The sequence below is a fragment of the Limanda limanda genome, chromosome 6, assembly GCF_963576545.1.
Source record: "Limanda limanda chromosome 6, fLimLim1.1, whole genome shotgun sequence".
NCBI classification, from domain to species: Eukaryota; Metazoa; Chordata; class Actinopteri; order Pleuronectiformes; family Pleuronectidae; genus Limanda; species Limanda limanda.
This window is the reverse complement of record NC_083641.1, coordinates 3,946,545-3,970,433: the sequence shown is the minus strand read 5'-3', so window position 1 is coordinate 3,970,433 and position 23,889 is coordinate 3,946,545. Positions and strand designations below refer to the sequence as shown.

Genomic DNA, 23,889 nt, shown 5'->3' with positions numbered 1-23,889 from the left:
CCTTTGCAACTCTATGACATCAAAGATTCCTTTGACCTATGACCACTGACACTGTCAATATATATAAAGGCTGCAAGTATCATATAAAGATATTGAACGTCAAGAGACTTTAAAGTACTGGGCCCACAGTCAATGATCTGGACCTTTGGGCAGGTGCAGGAACTGGCCTCTGTTCCTCTGGACCAATCAGAGGACTCGAACACGTTCACGCTCGACTGTGTGACGTAGGACGCATTGTGACTCGCAGGTTACGGAAGTGAGATGACAAGCCCAACGTTAGTCACACATTTCCCAGCGATCAAGTGAGAGGAAGAAGAAGTCGGTGCACAGGTACGATATGTTTCCGATCCAGTCACAAACCACCTCGAACAGAGAATGGTTCCGTGTTATCGAACGTGTTGTATTCAAGCAGAGCAGCGGTGTCAGTAGTTAGCGTCAGGACAGGAGCTAACTCAGCCAGCTATGACAACAACAAGCCTCCGACTGGAACTCGAGCTCCTCTTGTTTTGGTTTTCTCTTGTTTTCACCTGTACGGGCTCGTTGTTTCTACCAGAGCTGCTGACCAACCCAGGAACTGCTCATCCACTGACTAGCTGGAGCTAGCTTGTAGCTCGCTGACCCAGTGGCTAACGTTCAAATAAAAACTAAGCAATCAGCAAAATAGTGAGCTAGCTAACATTAGCTGAGTGAAGCATGGTTTGATCAGTCGCTGCGTTGATAGTCACAGGTGTGAATGCACATCTGTCGATAACGTTGTTTGTTCCTAATATATGGGCGTTTATATATAATATAATTCATAATGGGGTCAGTATATTTGTCTACTGAGCAGAATCATGTCCATGGATCTAAATTGTGCTTTTATCATAGGACTAGGATCATTCTCTGTATTTTAAATATCTAGAATACTCAGGAAGTTGTAACTGTTTGATTTGGGGTTGTTTAAATGGTTACATTTACAATGCATCGATGGGAATCACAATGACTCCTTCAGAAAGTCACTTCCTGGTAGGCTGTGTTTTGATCAGAGCTCTGTTTTGCTAACATCTGACTTTGTAATTTAGTTAACTCTTGACTCAGTTCTTTATTATGGGGTTGTTTAAATGGTTACATTTACAATGCATCGATGGGAATCACAATGACTCCTTCAGAAAGTCACTTCCTGGTAGGCTGTGTTTTGATCAGAGCTCTGTTTTGCTAACATCTGACTTTGTAATTTAGTTAACTCTTGACTCAGTTCTTTATTATTTGAATTCCAGTTTGTATAATGAACCGAAAGAGTGTCTATTTTACACCAAGTAGATTAATTGTATTGGGACGCCACCAGACTCATAGGCTCAAACTCTATGTATCCTGCAATAAATCTGTATTTTATTACATTGCCACGTTATTTGATTGACAGATAACCTGTTAGTCAGCTAGTTCATTGTTTTGACAAATACACACTCTGCTATATGTGATCTGCTGTGTGCACGTCTCTTGGGAGTCAAGATAATTAATGCTTCTCCAAACAAATTAATCCAGCCGTGCCTTTTTAATCACATATTTTTAGTTTGCTGCTGTATTAGAATCATAGTTGATGTGTATTGTATGCCTGCATTCTCCACCATCCCATGTCAAAACATGGATGCTTCACTTCAAGCTCAAGGCATTTCTTTAGGTTTCATTAGTGCCAATAGAGAAGCAGTCATATGTGAAAGCTTCTTCTTCCCAGTGGTCAAGTGCGAGAGCTTTGATGTAACCAACCAGAGTGTGAATCAAATGTGCTGCGCCCACAGCTCTTTGAACTGACATCTAGTTAGTGTGATGCTGTGAATCTAGCAGGTGGCCTCTGAATGCAGCACACCAGTGATAAGCAGCCAGCCACTCATTCCCAGATTGTCCTCACCACTAACGAGACCGTCTTTTCTCTGTGTCTTTGTCCCGCATCCAGGTTGCTGTTCCGATGAGGAGGGCTTGCCTGATCAACCGTGTGTGTAGCCCCCCGTTGCTATGGCAACGTCCTATTTTCCCAAATTTCTACTTCTCCTTTTGCTGTGCACCTTCACCCTCTTGCTGGTGTCCCTCTTACCCTCTGCTGCTCCACCTATTCCCTTTCGTCCGTCTTCTTCCTTACCTTTGCCGCCGCACTCATGTGATTCAGGTCAGTCCTGGGCTGTCCAGCTCCATGCTGGCCAGCACCATGAGGAAGAGGATGGCGAACAAGGCTTGGAGCCATTGGATGTAATAGCTGACAGGGTACAGTGCAGCAGACTTTCAGACTTTTTCAAAGCTCATTCAAATTCTCAAAAACAACATTTCCTTAGAAGGCTTCAAAATGTTTACTCCATACAATTACTTTTACTTTACTTTTAGTCTAATACATTAAGTATTCCCGTGTTTATTACTGCTTGGTTTTAGTTATAGTCAAAGGTTTTACATACACAGCTATAGTCCATTTAAAAAATATAATTCTTTCACTTCGTATCCCTAATATTGACATTAAGCTTTTTAAACCGACAAATGCTTTCGTTTTATGCTTTATGTATAATGCTCTTTATCTACTGCAACTACTCTTTCTCTGAAGAAGTCACTGAAGTCTCTTCTGATCTGTTTGCACTTCTCAAATCTTCCATCCCAGGTAGCAGAGCAGACTGGGTTGCAGAACCATGGTCAGATCGGACAGCTGCAAGGCCACTACCTGCTGTGTTCCGTAAAGCCCGGTGCTGGATCTGGGGGGGGTATTTGGAGGAGAGGTCTCCAGCCCGGGGCCGTTCTAGCAGCCCACCCTCACGTCCTGTGGTACTCCAAAGACAGACTGCTCAGCCGCTCGAAGAGATCAATGGCCTTCAATGATCCCCAATATCCTAAACAGTGGCACCTGGTGAGGATGTAGACTACTGTCTTTTTTTATTCTCACCATTCCCATTCACATTCTTGTAACAATAGATGGTACATGTTAAATATTTTTGGACAAATTGATCAGTATGCATAATTTGTCGAATCGTCATTCTTATAATCCAAACATGTTTTGGACACAGAGCATTATTGTGCTGTAATTTAGTACCTACCAGGGGCAAAGTTTAGGAACTGTCACAAACCGAAAACCTAATCTGACCAAGATCTTTAAATTTTACCTTTAAGCACTTTCTTGCAAATGTAAGGGTTAACAATCATGTACTCTTTTAACAGCTTAGAAATAATCAAACTTTATTAACCACCACGTTAATTTCCAGTTACACCTGTTTTTCCACTGATTGCATTATGGGTGTGGTGAAATTACTCAGTTCATGTGGTTTAAACATGTTGTCACATTTCTTAAAGGCAGTGATTGACACCACCAATGTGAGAGAGTACGTAGCCATGATTTAGTTGTTGATATTTTGCAAAAGTAAAGCCATTAGTGTGTTTTCTTTGTAAAGAGCCTGTAGGTAGTTGTGTGCAATTTACTCAAAATAAGGACTGTGGAAGATTGTAGCACTCATGAAGCTGTAGTTAGAACACACAGATTTGAATCTTAGGGTAATTGAGATTTGATTAACTACAGATTAAGATATAATCTAAAAGACATGGATTCTACAATTGATCACCTGATTTTCTCGAGCTCGGTACAGGCTGCTTAATCCTACACTAAATCTACTCCTCTTCTTGACCGTTAAACTCTTTCGTTACTTTACAGCATAATCACATCAATAAAGGTATGGATATCAACTTAACAGGCGTGTGGGAGCGCAACATCACTGGCCAAGGAGTCACAGTGGTTGTGGTAGATGACGGAGTGGAGCACACACACCAGGACATTCAGCCCAACTATGTAAGTTATTGCCAACCCATGAGCTTTGTTTTGTTCTCACTGCTGAATTTCTATTGAAAGTGTTAATCACAAATCAAGGAACACAAGGGTTGTTGTCGTCACTTTTTGCCAGTGATACTGTCTATTACACTACATAACACTACATCACTACATTACACTCCCTTCTGTTCCATCAGTCGGTTTTTATATCATAATCAACTAGCATCTACTCTGGAGAAGAAAAATGCTGTACCTGTCTTTCCTGTGAGCAGAGGAGGTTTGCACGTGTGAAAGCAGATAAATGTCCCCCGCCCAGACTGCCATCATTACTGCAACAACCATGCTGAACAACCTAAATTCACTCACTCTACTCCGCTCCCTTCACTGGTTAACATTGGCTGCCCTCATCCGTTTCAAAACGCTAGTACTTGTGTACTTGGGTCCAGTCTACATCCAGGACATGGTCAAACCTTACACCCCAGCCTGTTCAGTCCGTTATGCATCTGCCAATCGGCTTGTTGCTCCCTCACTGTGAGCTAACCCCTCAAAGAAATCACAACTGTTTGCTGTCCTGGCTCCTAAATTGGGGAACGAGCTCCCCAATGACATCAGGACAGCAGAAAGTTTACACATCTTCCGCAGCAGACTACAGACACATCTCTTCCGACTATATCTTGAATAAAATAAAAAAAATAGGACTTTAGTAGCACTTATATGGCACTTACCTCTAGCACTTTGTAGTTTGGCTTGATTCTTGTTGTTTTGGGTTTGTACCCTCATGGTTGAATGCACTTATTGTAAGTTGCTTTGGATAAAGGTATCAGCTGAATGTAATGCAATGTTTTTAATAATGGAAGATGACACTCGCATCAAGAGACCAGTTTCACTCCGTTACTAATAGGTATTAATGACTTGTGGGGGTTTCTAATTTTGCTGATGTTTGTGGAATAAGTTTAGCTGATTGTGAAATCAATCTGGAAAAACGAAACATTTCTCGCATCACATGTTGAGTTGAAGTGTTTTTGTTTTTCAACAAATGTAGCACAAAAGGGATGATGTTGCAAGACGTGGAATGTTGGTGTTTCTAAGGTCATTTTTAGACACGAACTTATGAACGAAATGTCTGCATCGTAGCAGGAGATTGACTTGTCATACGCTTTCACAACAACTAAAATCTCCAGAGAGACTGGGTGAGGGGTGGCCCAGCTTGCAGGAACCACGATGAATCATAAATACCACTGCAGGGATCACATGTCGAAACCTTTTGTTTTCCTAAGTTGACATTTTTTGTCGCCGTCTTCTACGTGTATGGCTCCTTTTTTCATCCTGAGATATTTGTATTGTGTTTTTGTTGCACATGGGCTCATTCAGGCTTTTTCTATAGTTAGTAAGTGCATGTCTAAAAGCAGCTCAACTTTCATTAAGTCAATTGTGACATTCTCAAGTACTTGTATTAATGTTATTTTTCCTACTAAATCAATGAAGCTTTATTTTATTGTTAAAAACCTTTTTATAAAACACCCTCTTATTTACTCACAGTCATTCTGTGTCCCTCTAGAGCCCAGAAGGAAGTTATGACCTGAATTCTAACGACCCAGACCCCATGCCCCACCCTGACCTCCACAACGACAACCACCACGGGACTCGATGTGCTGGAGAGATTGCAGCCGTTCCCAACAACAGCTACTGTGCCGTGGGGGTGGCCTATGGCAGCAAGGTGGCAGGTCTGTACAGGAGAATTTATTTTTGGCACTGTGGATCAAAATTCAGATTTAAGAACTTCTGACATGAAAGGACTGGTTAAATACGTGTGGTAAAACAAACATTTGTTGTGTCATCAGGTATCAGAGTCCTGGACGGCCCTCTGACAGATAGCCTGGAGGCCATAGCCTTCAACAAGCACTACCAGGTCAATGACATCTACAGCTGCAGGTAACAAACACATCTCTGTCTGGCTCTAGTAGTTATGTCCCTGAGTCCTTGACCTTGTGTTTGCAAAGTCTGTAGTTCTTACATTACATACACCGTATTGTGAAAGTCGAGTTTGGATTCTAATTCAAATACTTTCTCATCCAGTTGGGGTCCAGATGATGATGGGCACACTGTGGACGGACCGCATCCCCTGGGCAAGGTGAGACCAGGACCATCTGTGTGCAATACTCCTTCTGCCCTGCAGAGGGCAGTAGGCAGCAACAGATCGGTTACTGAAGAGCAGATTTAGAAGTAATAGAAATGTGTACACTGTTTTCATTCAGTTGATTTTTCTCCCCATCTTGATTGAATCTTCTTTCTTTTCCTCGTGGCATTAATTGTTATTGTCATCCACAGGCGGCGCTGCAGCACGGGGTGATTGCAGGTAGACGAGGATTCGGCAGCATCTTTGTGGTTGCCAGTGGCAATGGAGGTCAATATAACGACAACTGCAATTATGATGGCTATGCCAACTCCATATACACCATCACAGTTGGTAAGGCACATAGGTCGGATGTTTAGGTTATGCCGCATTATGTGTTTTGGGTGTGAGCAAGTGGCCATAAATAGTGTGTGTGTGTGTGTGTTTGTTACAGGAGCAGTTGATGAGAATGGCAGGATGCCTTACTATGCTGAGGAGTGTGCAGCAATGCTGGCCGTTACTTTCAGCAGTGGGAGCAGCACGCTGAGGAGCATTGTAGGTTTTTCTGGAACACACAGGCATAGCACACAAATGATGAGTAGACTCAAAGAGCACTTGAAATTTATCACAGCAAACAACTGAAAAGCAGTGATTTGGGGCTTTTTGAAGTATCCCATGTTTGTGTTTTAAGAATGTAAACGTAATATCCCCATCCCAGTATCCTAGATAAGCCCTTATCTCGGTGTTGGGAAACTTGATTTTTGTAGAGTGCTTAGTGAGTAACTGGGATACTGTTGAATGTATACATCTTATCCTGGTTTCTGACCACTTTCCACTTCCTGCCCAGGCTTGGTTTCTGCCATTCTCATGAAGGTGACTCACATACAGTGATAGGATTCCCTACTCATGAAAAATCTCCCTCCATTCTGTGTCACTGAATTCCATATGATGACCCAATCCCACACCTCACGGCAGCATATCTTTATTCACATGTGCCCAATAAGGTGGATAAACCAAATCCACAGCGATGTTGGCAATTAATAGTGCTAAGCTAGCTTCAAGCTGTGGCGGCCTCATTTTCTATAGCCGCCACACAGAGATCGAAAATGCCACTAGGCTGTTTTGTTGTAACAATGGTAACATTAAACATCACAAGTGCCTGTTATTAGTAGCCGGGTACTTGTATGTACAATGTATAAGGGGATTTCACAATGTTTAATGCAAACACCATAACCTAACTGAAAATTGAAGAAAGACTTAAATATATGATTTGGTATAATCACAGTGATCTAAAGGTCTTTCAAATCTAACCTGTTTGATTTTAAAAGCTGTAAGTGCAGACTAAGCAACTAGTCAGGTAAAAATAAGGTGTGGAACCAGATTGTGACGTTAAAGCCAAAATGTCCAAATGCAGTATTTTCTGATTGCTTACCAAGCTCAGGAACTCAAAATATAAACTTATTGTGAGTTGGCATGAATCTAAACAGGTGTTGTTGATGCGTCTTTCCCTGTATTTTAGTTGTTTACAATTAACAACTCTGTCAAACATAGCAGGTATTCATTAATTAATGGCAACATTAACGAGCGAGACAACACTTTTAGTTCGCTTTCAACCAGTCTGTATTTATGAGACATGATGTCCAGTTATAGTCTTGAGACCTTTATGACTGTTAGAGAAGAAAAATTAAGACAATGGTTGCAGTAATGTGCTGCATGACTTGCTGTCTGAATTGGATTTCCGCATGTGAGTCAAGGTATCTGCTAATGAAACTGTCAGTCCATATCATTTCATATTTACATTTAAATGTAATAGTCCAAGTTACTATTATACATATGTATTTCTGAGTATAAGGATCAGATTCTACATTGCATTACTGCTACATTCTGTCTCTCTGTGGTTCAAGTTGAGAAAGGAGTTGTGCAATTTCAGTTATAGTTGAGCTGCCAAATGCCAAGAAAGTCATCCAGCTGCTTTTACTTTCTCTTGAAGCGTGCAGATACAATTTTTCAAAGCATGGCGTATGAAACCGTATCTAAGTTGCGTCGCTGCACCCTGTTTTCTGCAAGCTTCAGTTCTTAATGATGTTTACAGCTGTTTAGAAACTAAAGCGCTGCTCCACATCAGGAGGAGCAGAGACTATGTGGAAAAGGGAGTAACGGTCCATTGAAAGCTTCTGACCTCTGTTTGCTGCTGTTTGGGGGTGTCACTGTGGTAACACAGTTTGGAAGTAGAATGTCATCGCCTGTGGGAGAGAAAATGTGCCAGGATACGGTTCTCTCTGGAGAAGAATGACCCACCACTGACCACAGTGTACTCACAGTCCCAGTACATACAGCAAACCGCTCATCAGTGGATTCATTCTGTAGAAGCCATTTAGAGTCCGCTGAAAACAGCTGCCTTCACAAATGCAGTGTATCAAAGACGGCAAATGAGCGTCCTGTGTGCGTCGTGGTACATCTTGCTTTTGATTTTGGCGGCCACAATATCAGATTAGAGTGCCTCTTTCACCATTATTTCTAACTTGGTACCATTAAGTACATGCACAACACTCTGGAGTCGCTTGGAAACCCTCTACATGGCTGCAACAGCTGTTGGAAAAGACCCACATGTCTGCATGTACTCTGCACAGTGAGCTGGGAATTGCTCTCTGAACATCGCTGTAGTCCGCCTGTCAGACAAGCTCTCACTAATGATTGGAGTAGTATGTATACATGGAAGACATGGGTTTCTATGTGTGTGTCTGTTAATGTGTACCTGTAGTACGTATGTAAGTGGCTTTTGATTACAGCTTAGAGAAGTTACTACCATTACACTGTTTGTAGATGAATATCAGTCCATCTCTCTGTCTCTGTAGGTGACGTCCGACTGGTCCCTGCAGCAGGGGACCGGCTGTACGGAAGGCCACACCGGCACGTCTGCTGCTGCCCCACTGGCGGCTGGAATGGTGGCCCTCATGCTGCAGGTCCGTCCCTGCCTCAGTTGGAGGGACATCCAGCACATTATCACCTTCACTGCCACCAAGGTAGCGCATTGTTTTTGCTGTGTGAAAGCAATTCTTAGCAATTCTAAACTACAGTTTCACAGTGAATCAGATGGATTTTTTAAGCTTCTCATTGTCCATACCTTGATTTGTTTGTGGTCGCCACAAATAAAAAAACTTAAAGAAACTTAAACTAAAGTTTAATAACCATCGAATTCTTAAGGTCTAGGTTTAGTTGAAAGTTGACGAGCGTTACTCTGGTTACAATGGTCTCGTTTTGACTGCTCATCCTGGAGCCAGTTAGGTCAAAAGGCAGCAGTTTCCAAGATGATGCAAACCTGACATTATTAGTTTCACTATATGAGCTCTCCGAGGCTCCCAGATAAGACTTTAGAACACTTAATGATTTGACATTGTTTCCGATCCTCTTTTTATCATTATCTTGGACAGCCATATTATTTAAATATGGTCACGATCCTACAGAATGATATCCCTGCGGACGCTCACAGTTTAATGTTTTGATGTTTGTATACTTTTGTTTGTATTAACAGTGTGACAACAGTGCAGACTGGAGGGTGAATGGAGCAGGTTTCCATCACAGCCACCAGCACGGCTTCGGTCTGCTCAACGCATGGAGACTAGTCAATGCTGCAAATGTATGTGCATACTGTACACACTATCAGTGCTGAGCTGTCATCACTATTCATATTTTTAATAATTCAGATACTACAAGTTATCACTAGAACTCTAAGGGCTCTCTGTTTCACAGGTCTGGGAGTCCGTGCCGTTCCTTGTATCCTATCAGAGCTCAGCCAGTGAAAAGGAGGCATCCATCCCGAACTATCCAGATGAGCTGATTCAAACCTGGAAAGGTGAATATGTCTGCTTGTTGGCTCCTCTGTCAGTGTGTCTGTGTTGGACAGACGCTTGTTGAGTTTACACGCTGCTCTCTGTAGCTGACTCCCTCCTTCCCTCCCTGCCTGCTCCTCAGTCAGATTCCCTGTCCATATTAGGTAAAGTCCTCTTGTTTGTGTCTTCCTACGTCTACATTCAAATACTGGGTGAAATAGCTGCCATTTCTTTTTTTTCCTCCCTTTTTTCTCCACTTTTTCTTCCTGAACTGTCTCTGCATTTTACAACTGCTCTCAGTACTTTCTGTTCTTTTTTCATTACTCACCAATTCTCTATCTTTATCTGTGATCTGTGGGTTTTTCTCACACACACACACACACACAGACACACACTTTCTCACATATGGTGGTGACCTCACACCAGCTGAAACATTTCTTCTCCTCTCCTGATCTGTATCTATAAAAGCTTTTCACAGCCAGGAGTCAGGAGCTCAGCCAGAGTTTAGAAACACATATATCATTGTGAGGACCATTATAAGCATCGACGACAGAGTCAAGACATTTTGGCTGGTCGTCAGTTTCTCAAAGACCCTTAGGGTTAAGGTTTTTTTGCAAGAGTTAAGGGACTAGTGAATGCATTATGCCAACGAGCGACCTCACTAAGATTCATAAAGTTGTTTGTGTGCGTGTGTGAGGTTCCGTGTGTGTGTGTGTGGTCAGCGGTAACAGAGCAGACTCAAAAACAGAATGTCTGGGCTTCATTTCAAAAAGTAATGGAATCACATTAAACTACTACAATACACGTTTTTATCCCCTCAGTGGAATCTGTCTTGGAGAAATCCCAGACATAGTTTTTGAATCAGTGGGATTGTTCAGGTATGTCTGCCACACTCATTAGCAGTGGTTGTTTTCGTACTGTCGATGCATTTTGGCTACCTGCTGCTTTCTTGTGTGAACTCCTCTGCCACACAAGTGTGTTTGTATGTTACAGATGGTTAACAGACAGTTAATAATTGAAGCACTGGGTTGCTGACAAGTGGTTCTTAGAAATATATATATAAGGAAATGTTGGTTAAAATGTGACAAGCTTCAGCTGGAATTGGTTTTAAAAGGGGAACAACACATGGGGGAGGAGGAAGTGTACAGCTAGAGAAAGCACTACACCTCTTCTTTCTTGTGAACAGAACATGCTTGGTGTTTATGAGCTCACATTGAATTTACCTTGGATAATCACATAAATAGATTCCCCCCTAATTCAAATCCCCAATCCATTTTTTGTGATAGTTTTATTCGCCAGTGCAGATCAAAACAACAGGTTTTTGTTTCCAGACTGGGCCCATTTAAATGTGTTTGAATCCCCCTCCACACAGTTGGATGAGGTTAAACACTTAACACGATGTTACTCCGCTCATCTGTGTTGTCTCGTCTGCTGCCTCAGTTTGGTCCAGTGTTGCTCCTGGTTAGTTGTAATTCAAGAGTCACTCAGTTGCTTGCTTTGTATAATGTCAACAAAGAGCCTTTTCTTTGTTGGTTAATTTGCCCTCCACAGTGTCCCAGAATCTACTCATAATTTCTTTAACTAATTTACTATTTTCTTCTGCTCAGGTTTTAAGGTAGCTGCCATATTTGGACTAATAATAATATTAATACTAAAAATAATAATAATAACTTGAAATATATAGTGCCTTTCAAGAGACCCAGGACACTCTAGATGGAAGGAAATAAATAAACAGGAAATAAATAAAAGGAGTGACAAAACTTAAGGAAAGAAGCTGAAGTTTCTGGTGCTGATATGAGGGCCGAAGGTATTTTTCCACACAGTCCCATATATCTTAGATATATTCTTCATGGACAATAGTTTGGGTGGTTGCTTTCTCTTATTTTTCCTTCCACACTGCATCTTGCAGCTTCCTTCTCCTTACCACCCTTCCCCTTTTTCGAAATGTCCTCCCGACTCTGTCTGCCCAAACCTCTGTTTACACTCTTCGTCCCCTTGAGTCCCTCCCTGCCTCGAGGATGTGTGCAGCCCTACATGGTCAGAGAGCACGAAAAGTTCTCACATTATATCACCTACTTACATTATAACTAACTCAGTTTAAGGTGAGATACTGTATTTAACTTATTTAAAGAAAAGTGTGTTTTACAGAAGTGTCTTGGCCAAGATTGTACAATTATTTCTCATATAGTGCTTTATGCTTGTGTCTTTTTGAATCATTCAAATGGATTTGCACCCATTTACACAAACATAATACAGTGCATACCTCTTGCACTTTCTCGATCCCTCACACACTGCCAGCACGGCCTTCAGCGTCTTGCCCAAGGACACTTGAGTTGCTTTCAGACATGCACTGAACTCTGCAGTGCCTCTGTATTATCTCCAGAGGAGGTGCATGCGTGAACTCAAATGTCCAAGTGAGACGCTCAAATCATAGCTGACACTGGCTGCTCCATCTCTCGCCTGAATAATGCTGAGGATTGGGTGCTAACGTATATTAAGCTAAATGCTAACACCCTGTTCTCTCCTCCCCCAGTCTCTGCTGCTGACCTGAGACAGTCTGGAATGGAGACACTGGAGCATGTGGCTGTTACCGTGACGATAACCCACGCTTGTCGTGGCAACTTGGAGATTTTGTTGGTCTGTCCAAGCGGTATGATCTCAGTCCTCGGAGCACGCCGTGTCATTGATAGGTACATACAAACATAGAATTGCTCTGGTATTATGTTGAATACATTAAAACATACATTTGTTTACAGAGGAGATTGTAATTTGTGAAATTCACTTAGTTGAGCGTTGATACATATATTCCCATGCTTGAATAGAGAAATCTGCCAATAATCTTAATGGAGGGAGCAGTGGCCACACTGTTCATCGTGTACATCATTCATCTTTATAATAATGCTCATTTGTTAAACTGTTGTCACATCAGTATCTTTGACTGCTGTCCAATCAAACTATTTGTGAATGTGTGTTTCTCCTTATAGAGACCCTGCAGGTTACGAGGACTGGACTTTCTCCACTGTGCGCTGCTGGGGAGAGAGAGCCGAAGGCCTGTACACACTAAAGATATCTGACCACAGTAAGACGCTGCTACACACTCTGTCCAATGTTGGCAAAGGGATACAAATGTCTTTTCAAGCACAAATACACACATTTCTATGTCTTTGATGTTTGTGTGTGTTTGGGTTTGTGTTGTTTCATAGTGTTTGTTACCCACCCACACTGACCTTCTCTGTGCTCTTGTAGAAGAGCTGTCGTCTAAGCAGTATGCTGCTCTGGGAGTGTTGAAGCAGTGGAAGCTGACCCTGTACGGTTCCTCAATGACCTTCAGTGAGGTCAAGGACAGACAGAAGTAAGACCTTGCAGGCCTCGTTTGGATCTGCTTAATGTTGTGTTTTATGCCTGGTGGTCCTGTTTTTTTACTGGAATTGTGCTCTGATTTATTCAAATTGTAATATTTGTTACTGTTATTTTTTTTAATGGTACAGCAGATTCTATCAAATTAAATCCCAACCCTTAATTCACTGGTCCCTCAGAAGCTACATGAGATGGCACATTACTGACCAAATGTGAGCAGAAGAATATTAAAGGGATAGTTCCAAATAATAACAAAAATGCACTCATTATCTACTCACCCGTATGCCGATGGAGTGGTGGGTGAAGTGTTTGAGTCCACAAAACACTTCTGGAGTCTCTTTGTTAGAGCGCAATCCAATACAATTGAAGTCAATGGTGAGTCCTTCTTTAGATGTAATAAAACAACCAAAAAAAACATAGCATGCCTCCATACTGCTCCTGTGATGTCATCCAAGTGTCCGGAATCCCCCATCGCGATATGGGGTGAGTAAATAATGAGAGCGCTTTTAATACTGGGTGAACTATCCCTTTAATGCTACACAACTGTCAAGCAGAAACAGAGCAACCTCTTCTCAACACCCAGTGGTCTCTCCACTGAATAACAGCTCACCAATTTTCATGTGGGTCGTCGCCATTTTGTGTGTTCAGTGCTGCGACTAACATTTGGGCTTGAAGGATAAATCTGAATGCTGATTGGCTGTGCACTGATTGACAGGCTTGTGGAGGAAGCTATGAGTGGCGAACTTCTGAACAGCAGCTCCTCTCTGCCCTGCCCTCCAGGCCTCGACATTCCTAGAGAGATCGTCAGCCCCTTCACCACCAACAACCTCAAGGTAAATTTGGCAACACGCACCACCATTACCGTGTATGTTCCTGTTTGTCTTTGTCTTGTCTTGGCCATCTCTATCTGACAAGTAGTTACAACTGTGTTCCTAGCTCTCTAGTTAAGTCTATGACAATTTAATAATTTAATTTGAATATAATTTTGGCATGTCTAAAAGCAACTCAAGTGTCCGTGAGGCTGCTGCAAATGTTCTAATATTCATGGTTGTTTTTCAATCCCGATGCACTCAGGAAGATTTGACAAATTTGTGCTGTGTTAAAATACAGTGACATTGGATTCAGTTTTATTAAAAACATGGTTCCTGCAGCAGCTACAAATGCCATGTTTCGATTAACGTTCAAAATCTATTATTTATGGTGCTTCGAATGTGATCCTCTCAAGAAGCGAATCATTGTTGTCCATAGCTAAGGGAGCTGACCTTCTTTGTCCCATGCTTTTTATTTCCTTCTCCCCTGCAGTTTCTGTTGTTGCTGGGATGCTTTGCTCTCTTTTGGTCTATCTACTACACACTGGAGGTCACACTGTCCCACCTGGACCTCAAGGGCCTTCTTTGCCTGCGCAAGAGGCGCGGAGGTCACCGTGCCAGGAGGGTGCGCCTAGGAAGAGGAGTGGAGGAAGCGATTGAAGAGGACGGGGAGGACGAGGAAGTGGGCTCAGGGGTTGAGTTGCACTCTGTACTGGATCCAGAGGCCAAAGCACAGTTGTTCAGTGGAGAGCGGCTGTTAACGTAGCACTGAGCCAAACGATGGGTCTCTCCCTGTCTCTGCTCATAGGACGTCTCGGGCTTCTTTCCCTTCATCCCTCCCACCCAGCCTCCTGTACGGTTCTGTCACCGGTCAGTAGTAACTGGGGTGATGTCTCAGAGTGGACTGCTGATAAACTTGACTCAACAGTGGAATCTGTCTTTCTCTGCATTCACCAAACATGTGGCCTTGTATGAAAACATATGTTGGAACTGTGACTGTGTCTGTTTGTGTATGTTAAGCACATTTGTCCATCTAACAAATGTCCTAACGAGGAAAAAACTAAAATATTTTGAGGTAAAAAAAATCCCCTCAGATATTGGTTGAACTTAGAGTAAAAGCAGACCTGACCTGGAGATGGACCTAATAGTAAGGAAATGCGTATACAGGGTTGTCTGTTGTTAAGTGTGCACCAACAGAGGAACTGAGCTTACAGTTTGATGGGATGCCCCTGAGGGTCTTTAAATCATGAGAAAGATAAATACATCATGTGCACTACAGAACAGTATGAATCTGCAATGCCTGCATGAGTGTGTTTGTGTGTGTGTGTGTGTGAGAAATTATTTGAGTTTGCCTGGTGTGTGTGCTTCTAAGTCTTCCATCAGAAAGTTTCCTCAAATTTGAGGTTTTTAGAGAGTACTGTATTTTTAAGATCAAGATTTTTTATCTTCTGAGGTGTCTTTGATTTTTGAGACTGGGGTTATTATCTAAGGGTTATTGACCCATCTACTGAAACTTGAAGTTGTATTCTCAAGTGTGGGATTTGCATATGTATTTTTTCTACAAATTGTAATATATACACAATGTGTGTCTGCTGTACGGATGTATATCGACTCTATAAGGATTTGTACATTGCGTTTTTTCAAGAATGTATTAAAAGAGTTTAATTTTTTTATGTAAGGAAGTGAGTTGGAAACTGGGTTTTGCTGTGCAAGTCACAGATGACGTGAATGACATTAAAAGACTTGAAGGGATATCCTCTTAAATTATTCATGCGGTTTTTGAATGACCAGCTAACACTGATGCTTTGATTTTATAACTCTTGCTAATAGTCTTGAAAATTGTGTTGTGTGTGTGTACGTGTGTTGTAGGAAGAAAGTTTAAGGACATTAATTATAGCCATGGTAACAACTCTAGCACTGTTATATTTAGTGGTTTCACTGTGGCACATCAAATAAGTTAATTCATTCAGTCAATACAAGATGATAAAATGTCCCAAAAAGTACTGAATCATTTAAGCCCAAACAAGGTTTTAATAGGCCTCAGACTAGGAGACAGCAACTGCGATACTGTATTAATCCATAATGATGCTAGGAGCTAATGCTAATGTCACCATGCTAACTTGTTGAGCATGAGGGAATGTATCCTTCAGAGCACTTGGTATAGCTATAGTCCACAGGGGCTTCTTGTGATCGGCGTCACTAGCTCGTCCCACTCTTGTTATGTTTAATGCTCCTTGTTTCTTTAACGTGTACTGCTTGTTTAGTTAAAGCGTGATACTCAAGAACTGGACATCTCCTTGCAAACCGGATCCTTACCAAAGATAAATTAAACCTAGGATGGGTGGCGCTGGGAGGGATCAATCCGTTGGAGCTTTAGTTTGTTGGTGATGGAAGGACGTGTTGTGGCAACATTTCGAGCAGCATTTCAAATGAGACAGTCAAATCGCAAACGGTCTTCAAATACCGCCTCTGAAGGATGCAGCCCCTGGATTGACACACAGCTATTGTCTTTGTCAGTCTTTAAAATGGTTTAAGACTGCTACTGAGCATTAACACAAAACACAAGTGGCAAGTAACGGGACAGAAGCTTTCCTCGGTTAAAGTATAGACACATTTTTAACACACACATTTAGTAGCTACAATGAAAAAGTAATATTTGCAATAATTATTCCTCCTCAGGAAGAATATGCTCTATAATCCCTTATAAAGTATCTTCAATGAAAGAGATAGGAATGCACATTTGTACAGATGTACTGGTGGGACTCAAAGATTTTGCCCCACTAGTTTCATGCAGTCGACAACCTATGGGCATGTGAGAATAATTAACACACATGAAAAAGCTGAAGTCATTCTTTCAAATAAGATCTATATTTCATTGCAAGACCCTTCTTCTAATTTCCTGACATAGAAAAAGTAGAATATCCACAATAATTCAAAAGTCAATTCAGAAATGTATTTCAAAGTCATTATTTAATAAGACAATGTACAAAAATATTGGTGCTGATACAGCAGGCGTTGCATTGTGGGAAGTGGGAAGTATGGAACAATTTTTTTCAAAGTAGAATTAAGGATTACTGATATGTCATGGGTGTCACCTCTCAAATTGAAAAGACTGTCCCTTCTGTAAGTTACTGGTAACAACAAATCAGTCTTCGAGTCAGAATCAAGAGCCAATATTAAAAAAAAAAAAAAAAAAAGTTTAAGAAAACTGCTGCCATAATTCAGGTCAGTTATTTGTCGTATGAGTGCTGTGACTGTTTCCATGAACATCTTGATATTTATAAATTAAAGGTAAAGAATTTTAACTTCTGATTTCTAATTTCTAATTTCTAAGACTTTAAACATTGAATTGTATTCGACCTAACTAACTGCAGTGGGAGGAACAAAGCATGGTGAGCACTGTGGTTCATCTACCAGGGGGTTCAGGGTACGTGTAAAAATTCAGGAGGAGGGGAACTTTTTAGAAAGTGACTAAACTCTAAAGCAGAGACAGTTTTAGTATGAAAGGGAAGTTGTCATGGACCAGGCTCTCAGAGGGTGTAAGGGGCTGCAGAGGTTTTGGGTCAACGCGGCTCAATGAGTTTACATGATCTGCCGGGGTCTTCCATAGCTCATGCCCTCTTGACTTGCTCCCTTATTGGATCCCATCTGAAGGCCAATAACATTTTTTCCCGCCTTTATCTGCTCGTCGCTGAAATCTCGCTTGTTCTCCTGAGCTTTCCTGCAACACATCATTGAAAATGTCATTTAACAGATAAAAGCATTTTATATCAATATGGTGTTCAGATAGATAACGCAATTTCCAACTCAAGTTTGTGACTTACTTGAAAAACCAGCTAGGGTCTCCATTATATGTCCCTTCATCCTTGGTGATGGCCAAGCTGCCCAGAGCTGACAGGGTCCTCTGCACTGCTGCCAGGTCCTTAGCTATCCCAAAACACATGCAGCCACAATTATTATCCCTCTCATCAACCCTATTTTCTATCACATCATCATCTGCCCGAAGCTCTTCAAACCAAATCTACTTGTATTTATCGTTTGCAGTTACTGAAGAATGAGAAGAACCCCACTGACCTTCCCAGAGGTCCACGGTCTGGAACATATCGGTCTTGGTAACACCATACTTCTCAGCAGCATTGAGGAACTGGGAGATCTGCTCCATCTGTTTGAAGGCCATGGTTGAACCCTGGATCTTCTTCACAGGTTTATCTCCAGTAAACAGACTGTTAATCAGCTCGCTCAGGACCTGGAGAAAAGACGAGATTGAGTGACAGTGTGTAGACAAGAAGGAGAAAAAGGGCGCAAATGATCGCTAATCTTAAGATAATTCTAGCAAAACAGACAAAGAGTACTCACACAACCATCTTTCAGCCAGGCCTGGAAGCCCATTTTCCCCGCCTCTGGTCGTGCCACACCAGAACCACACTGACGACTAATCCACTCCACCAGGATCAGCTCCAACTCAGCGTCATACTTGCTGTCAATTTTATCCTGAACCTGTCGGCTCATGCCAAACGATTGACCCTTGTTAGCCATGCCGACTCCCTGAGAGGTGAGGGTGAAATGGTGGAGACAAGGAGAAGTTGACAAAGGTTTAAATATTGAGGGATACGGGGACAAACAGGGAAGTAAACAAAATAAGGAAAGATAGTAGTTGGCTTTTCACTGGTATCATCCCCCATCTGGACAATTTACCACACATTGTGTATTCATGGACATACAACATACATTTTCCAGGTACAATCCCCCTTCAGTCCAAAACAATTGTCGGCACAAAAATTGACATTTCCTGTATGCACGGCATGCATGGGTTTGTGAATATACAGATTACACTAATCATTCTTACTTACATACACAGGTAGACATTTCATGTATGTACATACACCAAAACCAACATTGACCACATGCATGTCAAAAGCGTGTGTATATAAGCATTAATGCTCAGCACTTATTTGAATACCTTTTGTAAAACAGTGGCACTCACAGTCTTGTCTCCCACTGCACACCATTAAGCCCCATCAGGACCCTGAGGCAAGTGATATACAATGGGAGCTCTATTTCAGCCAGATTTTCTTTTGCATAGTTTCTTTTTTTGCACACCAAAACACACGCACAAACATCTCTGTCAGCTCATACACACATATCAATCACTGCTAGCACTTTTTTTTCTTTTGTTTTATGCTTCTGTATTGCCTTTGGGCCATCAGCCAAGTGCAAAAACCCATATCAAAGTGCTCTCTGCACCATCCAACCTTTGCAGCCATCTTGATGTCAGGTCACTTCAACCTCCTGTTCCTGGGGAGTTGAAATATTAAAGATTAAAGCCAAGAGTCGAGTGTAAGTGCCTCATCTCTGTCATAGGACAGGGAAGGACCTTGGGCCAAAATACACTTCTGGCAATAGTCAACACTTTTTTCATTAGTTAATGGACATTTTATTTCCAATTGGCTGTAGTATTCAATCTATAAACTGGCATATTCTTATCTTTCTAATTGGTGTCGGGACTTGTTAGCATATTGATACATTGAAGAAATATTATCTAGAGCGATGTTATCGTCCACTTGATGAATGTAAATTTACACCTTTTTTTGGTTTTGTTTTTTGTTTTAGTCTCAACCATATCCGCTATTTCGCTGTTCACCATCCTCGGGAAGGAATATACATTTTCACTTGAAATCAAGGAGGACGTGATTTGATTTAGGAGCTCAAAGGTCAAGGTCAATGTTGCATAATTATACACAAACATCCACAATAAAACTCTTATATTTATTTCCAAAACGTTACAGGTCAACCTTGCTGTGATATCCTAGTGGTCCACGTGACTTTCTGGCCATTATTCAACACCGGTACACAGGAAGAGATGGAAAGATTATAGCCTTATAACATGTCAGGTCCCCACAAGTGAAGTCAAGGCATCTTGATTGCCCCCTGGTGGCTGGCTGCGGTAAAGGTCATAAATCCATCTCCTGAACGTTAGCCGATGGACCATGAACCAAACCAAAAATTCAGAGTACACATCAAATAAATTGGGTTTGTCCGTTCATTTTAGGTACTTTTTATCAGTAGTACCTAAAACTGTTCAATAAAGTATTCGTACCACCACTGCAAATAGATATACTGCATGTCTGCATATTAGTGTGCATGGCAATGTCATTAATGGATTCCTGCCCAGAGTTGTCCGCAGAGTATTATTACCAACCCTGTTAATTATAAATTCTTTGAATTCCCTGTAGGCCTTTTTCAGACCGCAGGAAACCAAACACACATGCTGGCAACCCGCTCATTTATACACAACCACGGGTTCACATATATTTTCATTTTGTCTGTCTGCCTTTCTTTCTCGCTCTGGCAAACACACACACTCATTTCCTTTGCTATTCTCTCTAACCTACGTCATTATATAATCATTAAACACATGTCTGGTATGCCTTTAAGCTCTCTTGTTTTCCATGGGCCTCTAGTTTTTAGCCTCATAAACTACTCTCTGGACCACAAATGCAAATGGTTCATGCTACACTTTATGCAAGGAAGGAGACAAAAGCTATGCCCACCACATTGTGCACTCAATGCCTTCTCTGAGAAGAGAAGAGAAGAGAAGTATTAATTCTCCCATAACTTTTGTCCTGTATCACTCTCTATGTGTGTCTTGCATGACAACTGTACAAATATCACATAATATTTGGGGAAGTTAGATAAGTCCATTAGGACCTGGTCTCTATATATGGTTTATGTTTATCTAGGGACAAGCTGTTATGCTTGGGATCCGGCCCAGGTCCAATAACTCAGGATTATCTGCTAAACAACCTTCTGTACTGTTTGTCTGCATCTCCTCAAATACTCAAGTCACCGTTCACTTGACATTTATTATATAAACACTTTGTAACAAACTTTCAATAATTTAAATACGTACAAATTTTCTTTCTGCAATTTAAAACCTTTTTAGCTGTATGAGCAACCATTCCTGAAATAAATCTTATTCCTGCAACTACAACCCTGACCAGGTAAAAAGGAATCACTAAAATGTGAGTGAGCAATAAAACCAAAGAAATTACTTGAAACACAAAGATTAAATTTAAAAGACAGTGATACAAAAGGGAAAATGAGGCATAATGGGATAAAGCCACAGATTAAAGTAAAGGAAAGCCTGGCCGCTCCTCTCAGAAGTATCCCACAAACATGACTTCATCAGTCTCTCTTTCCATCCATCTCTCACAGTTGTGTTTTTTCCTCTGCTACCATGGTGAGTCTGCCTAACGCCAGAACAAGAAACCAGTGTGAGGGCTGTGGCTACTCGGGCGGCCTGAAGGGAAGTGGCATCATGCAGCCTTGCCTCCTCCCCAGTGTATCAGCTAACCACCATATAATGATTTGAAATGAATGTAAATGCGTAGGGACTTATTCAGATAATTGTGAGAATAATTGTATCCCCCAGTATAAGTTTGGTAGGAGTTGGGGTTTAGGATGATTTGCTATCTTTGCACTTATATCTTATTTTGTAAAGCACCATGTATCTATGGTTTTGAGAAGTTCCATTAAAATAAAGTATCAGTGTATTAAAGTATTATAGCTGAAGCTTGGCATATTAGTGCAGTACAGATCAGCAGTGTTAATGTTGTTTGAGTCATCTGGTTGAAGGACCTTCTCCCTGCCAGCTGATGTACTTTACTTTGACAGAGCTTTTTTGTTATGTGGCTCTGCTTAACGCCGGCTACACAGAAAACTGCAGCTTTGCTTCACCTGCCAGGTTTTTCTTATCACACAAAGAATTTTCACAAACTGCTGCCAAGAGCCTTCATGCTTCAGATTATTCTGACAAACTTCTTAATTACATTTCTACTGACCGAGGGCTGAACTGCCTGTTCTGTCAGAGCATTGTTACATGGACGTGGTTAGTTCCTGGCTTTATAAACTGCCGGGCCTCTGGGCTCGGCCGTGTTTATGTGCTGCCACAGGATTGGCAGTGTAGATAACGTTATCTGCTGCTATAGAAACCCAGTTGCCCACTGGTTCTTCCCTTCTGCCCCTGCTGGCCTGCTTTTACTGTAACCAGATAATATGAGAAATGTCTCCACCCACTTTTAGACTTTGCAGCGGTTTTCTGTTAATAAAATACTCATTAAGATACAGAGAATGAAAGACTGGCCGGGCTTAAATGTCTTCTGTGGAGATAGAGTAGACTCTTGTCTCTCTATCTGCATCTGTATCCTCATCCAGGTGTCCCTTCATGCTCCCAAAGCCAATGTACAGCAGTGGATAATTTGCTTGTGCAAACAAAAATTCAGTGACCTGAAATTTGTATATGTAAAACAACCTTTGATATAGTGTGTACTGTAACCATCAGTTAAACTCATGGTAAAGCACTGTATCATTTGCAGAAAGAGAACTTCATCAACCTTTACCTGGAGACATTGTGATTATTTTCACATGAATATAACGTGCCATGGTTATTTTAGATATAAAAGCATAGTATTTTTTAAATAATAAAAAGTACTGACTGACTATAAGGTGATAGCCACAGCTGATATGTCTAACTGATCATCCCAAAGACACACTAGCAGTTTTATTCTTTAAAGTGGAATAAAAGAAAAGTATACTCACTGTGTGAAAGAATAGGTCACTTCTCTGCTGGCCACTAGTGCAGTTTATGGGTGAGTGTGGGTTGTTTCACTGAGTGTTTGTATATGCCTCCCAGGAACCTCCCTCTTAAAAATGCCGGCTTAAAAGGAGCAGATGAGGCAAGATGACTTCACTACAGCCTACTGAACCAGAGTCCCAGGGAGGGAGGAGGGAGAATGAAGGAGGAGTAGGAGGGAGAGGGGGGAAGGTAAAAAAAGGAAACTTCATCCTTAAAAAGGCATGGCCTTTCAGCAGCTCCCTCAGCCCTGTCTGTGCGTCTCTTCCCCTCACGTTGAGTTAAAAAGCCAAGCCTTATTTGGGTAGAGTCGTTCCATGCAGAGGAGGGAGACGGCCGCCAGGTTTGGTCAGCGGGGATTCCTCAAATAGTTTCACCACATCCCTTACTCATTCAAAGTTGCTAAACAAGATGAGGAGAGGAGAGTGGAGGAGAGGAAAGGAGAGGAGAGGAGAGGAGAGGAGAGGAGAGGAGAGGAGAGGAGAGGAGAGGAGAGGAGAGGAGAGGAGAGGAGAGGAGAGGAGAGGAGAGAGGCAGAGAAATTAGGACGAGTAACAAAGTCATCATTATTCAGACAGAGAATTCCATGTAAGTCCTGGATGCTCTTCAATACTCGCACTGTGTGCGTGTGTGTGTGTGTGAGTGTGATGTTGTCATGTTAAGGTCGAGGTAAGGATTAGGGTTTGAGTTAGTCTCTAGGAAATCAGTCAATACGATGTGGGATTTGTGTGTGTGAATTTTCCATCAGTGCTCCTGTTTTAATGTGCGAGATGTTTGAAATAGAAGTGTCCCGGTTTGAGGAAGGAGATGGACCCAGGATGCAGAGGTTTAAACAGAAATGGTATTTAATATAAAAAGAGTCTTTTAACAAGAAAAAAACAAAACATAAACACTAAAAAGTGACACTGGAGAGACAAGAACACGAGGACGAAAACACAGGTGCCTACTCTGGTGAAACAGAGGAACAGATACTGAGCGGCAAGGCGCACAGGGAACACAGAAGATCAGGACTGGAAAAGCTGGACGAGACAGCAAGACAAGACAAACCTTATACGACAACAAGTAAAACGAATAGCGAACCGACAAAGGGGAACACAGAGGCTTATAAAGAGACACATCGAAGGCACGGGTAATTAGCCACAGATGCAACAAATGAGGACTGGGGAAGACAATCAACGAGACAGGAAGTGAACACACACGAGAAGCTGAAACAACACACAAGGAAAGCGAGGCTACAAAATAAAACAGGAAACACAAAACACAAAGAGACTGAAATGAACAAACTAAAATGACAGAACGTCAGAAGAAGTGTCCGAAGTATTGCACTTCCATAAACGACCAGAGTGGGACATTTCTAGGCATTTTCGCTTGAATGTAAA

The 23,889-nt window shown here is 41.7% G+C and overlaps 2 protein-coding genes across 2 annotated transcripts; one reads left to right on the top strand and one right to left on the bottom strand.

The window, feature by feature from the left end:
* Nucleotides 1-255: 255 nt before the first annotated feature.
* Nucleotides 256-15,630, top strand: pcsk7 (proprotein convertase subtilisin/kexin type 7). The gene is made up of 17 exons (XM_061073159.1): nucleotides 256-330; nucleotides 1,931-2,235; nucleotides 2,618-2,860; nucleotides 3,656-3,790; nucleotides 5,328-5,493; nucleotides 5,611-5,701; nucleotides 5,846-5,900; nucleotides 6,098-6,236; nucleotides 6,337-6,437; nucleotides 8,738-8,905; nucleotides 9,415-9,519; nucleotides 9,633-9,735; nucleotides 12,246-12,402; nucleotides 12,697-12,791; nucleotides 12,959-13,064; nucleotides 13,785-13,902; nucleotides 14,372-15,630. The coding sequence occupies exons 2-17, from the start codon at nucleotides 1,990-1,992 to the stop codon at nucleotides 14,642-14,644; spliced, it is 2,301 nt and encodes a 766-aa protein (XP_060929142.1). The 5' UTR covers nucleotides 256-330; nucleotides 1,931-1,989; the 3' UTR covers nucleotides 14,645-15,630.
* A 1,199-nt stretch (nucleotides 15,631-16,829) lies between these two features.
* On the bottom strand, nucleotides 16,830-22,653 carry tagln (transgelin). The gene is made up of 5 exons (XM_061073060.1): nucleotides 22,477-22,653; nucleotides 18,235-18,423; nucleotides 17,953-18,124; nucleotides 17,703-17,805; nucleotides 16,830-17,599 (listed from the first exon to the last, which is right to left on the bottom strand). Exons 2-5 carry the CDS (start codon nucleotides 18,412-18,414, stop codon nucleotides 17,461-17,463), a joined length of 594 nt encoding a protein of 197 aa, XP_060929043.1. The 5' UTR covers nucleotides 18,415-18,423; nucleotides 22,477-22,653; the 3' UTR covers nucleotides 16,830-17,460.
* Between the last annotated feature and the right edge of the window lie 1,236 nt (nucleotides 22,654-23,889).